This window comes from Buceros rhinoceros, unplaced genomic scaffold (assembly GCF_000710305.1).
Source record: "Buceros rhinoceros silvestris isolate BGI_N320 unplaced genomic scaffold, ASM71030v1 scaffold28117, whole genome shotgun sequence".
Classification (NCBI taxonomy): domain Eukaryota; kingdom Metazoa; phylum Chordata; class Aves; order Bucerotiformes; family Bucerotidae; genus Buceros; species Buceros rhinoceros.
In genome coordinates this window covers 19,560-20,695 of record NW_010423518.1, presented here as the reverse complement: position 1 = coordinate 20,695, position 1,136 = coordinate 19,560, and the positions used below count along the sequence as shown (strand labels likewise).

The window sequence follows — 1,136 nt, the reverse complement described above, 5'->3', positions numbered from 1 at the left end:
TTCTAAGTAACTTCAGTTCCCCCCCTAGAACCCTCCTCTGTTGTCTTGGTTTTTATGGCAGCCATAATGGTCATCACAGTATTCAGAATTATTGGTGAGATCTTGAACAAAGAAAAGAAAATCCTTTCAAAGCTCAAAAACTTTTAAAAACTGATTAACATACAAAGTATATTCTAAATGGAAAATAACTCTCGGATTCTTCATCCAGGTACAGAGCATTAAAGGCCCTAATAAGAGATGCAACTTAAACTCCAAGATAAAGGAACAGAATTCATTCATGGACCTCCTCTAATTTTTTTCCTATAAAAATTTCTAACTCCTCCCTTACACTCCCACAGGCTCAAGAATAAAATTCTCAGATTGGAATTCCACTTTTACTCGTACATGGCATTACCATAACAGCAGACCGTAACAACCTTTTCCCTACTACACTGTAAAACGTGAATTTATTAAGATCTTTGAGGCGTTAGCTTGCAGATTTATGTACACCACCATTTTGACTGGCAGCACTGTACACCTGCCAAAAGCTTTATACTTTAGGAACAACGTACTACTGCTTAAATTTAAGCTTTCACCCCTGAAGTGAAAGGAAATTTGTGAACTTGTTACAGAAGAATTAGCAAATTACACTCAAAAAGCCCTTCACTATACACACAATTATCAATTTTCCTATTAAGAACAAGGTATTTCACATTGTATATCATTCTGGAAATTATGTTAGCAGCCTTAAATTTACATGCACTTTGTGTGCTCCTACTTGTAAGTTCACCTGAAGAGAAAAACAGTGGTGGTGGCAGCAGGGGGAAGGCTTGCTTCATAAATTTGCAAGAAACTGGTAGGAGAGATCCTAGTATCTTAAGTTTTTAAATTAGTCATTTTTTTTGCCAAGAGACTGCCAAGAAGAGTTTTAACAACAATCTTACCTTTATAGTAAGTTCCTCTACTGTTACTACCACAGTTTGCAACCCTGAGACATGCATCATATTTTCCATGACCAAAGAACATGGTCGTAACACCTGAGTGAAAAACAGAATTTGATTATTAAGGTAACTTCTGTAATCTAACTTTTTCAAACTGCCTCGTGGGTTTTAATCCCATAGGCCAAAGAGATGCTAATCACATAAAATAACAACATG

At 36.1% G+C, this 1,136-nt stretch overlaps 1 protein-coding gene across 1 annotated transcript in view; it reads right to left on the bottom strand.

The window, feature by feature from the left end:
* Positions 1 to 1,136, bottom strand: part of VPS13C (vacuolar protein sorting 13 homolog C (S. cerevisiae)) — a gene marked incomplete at its 5' end in the record, with an annotated part of 56,068 nt that overhangs the window by 35,503 nt on the left and 19,429 nt on the right. The window contains 2 exons of the mRNA XM_010140437.1: positions 32 to 101; positions 924 to 1,016. Coding sequence (XP_010138739.1) covers positions 32 to 101; positions 924 to 1,016 — 163 coding nt within the window. The remainder of the gene's footprint in view (positions 1 to 31; positions 102 to 923; positions 1,017 to 1,136) is intronic.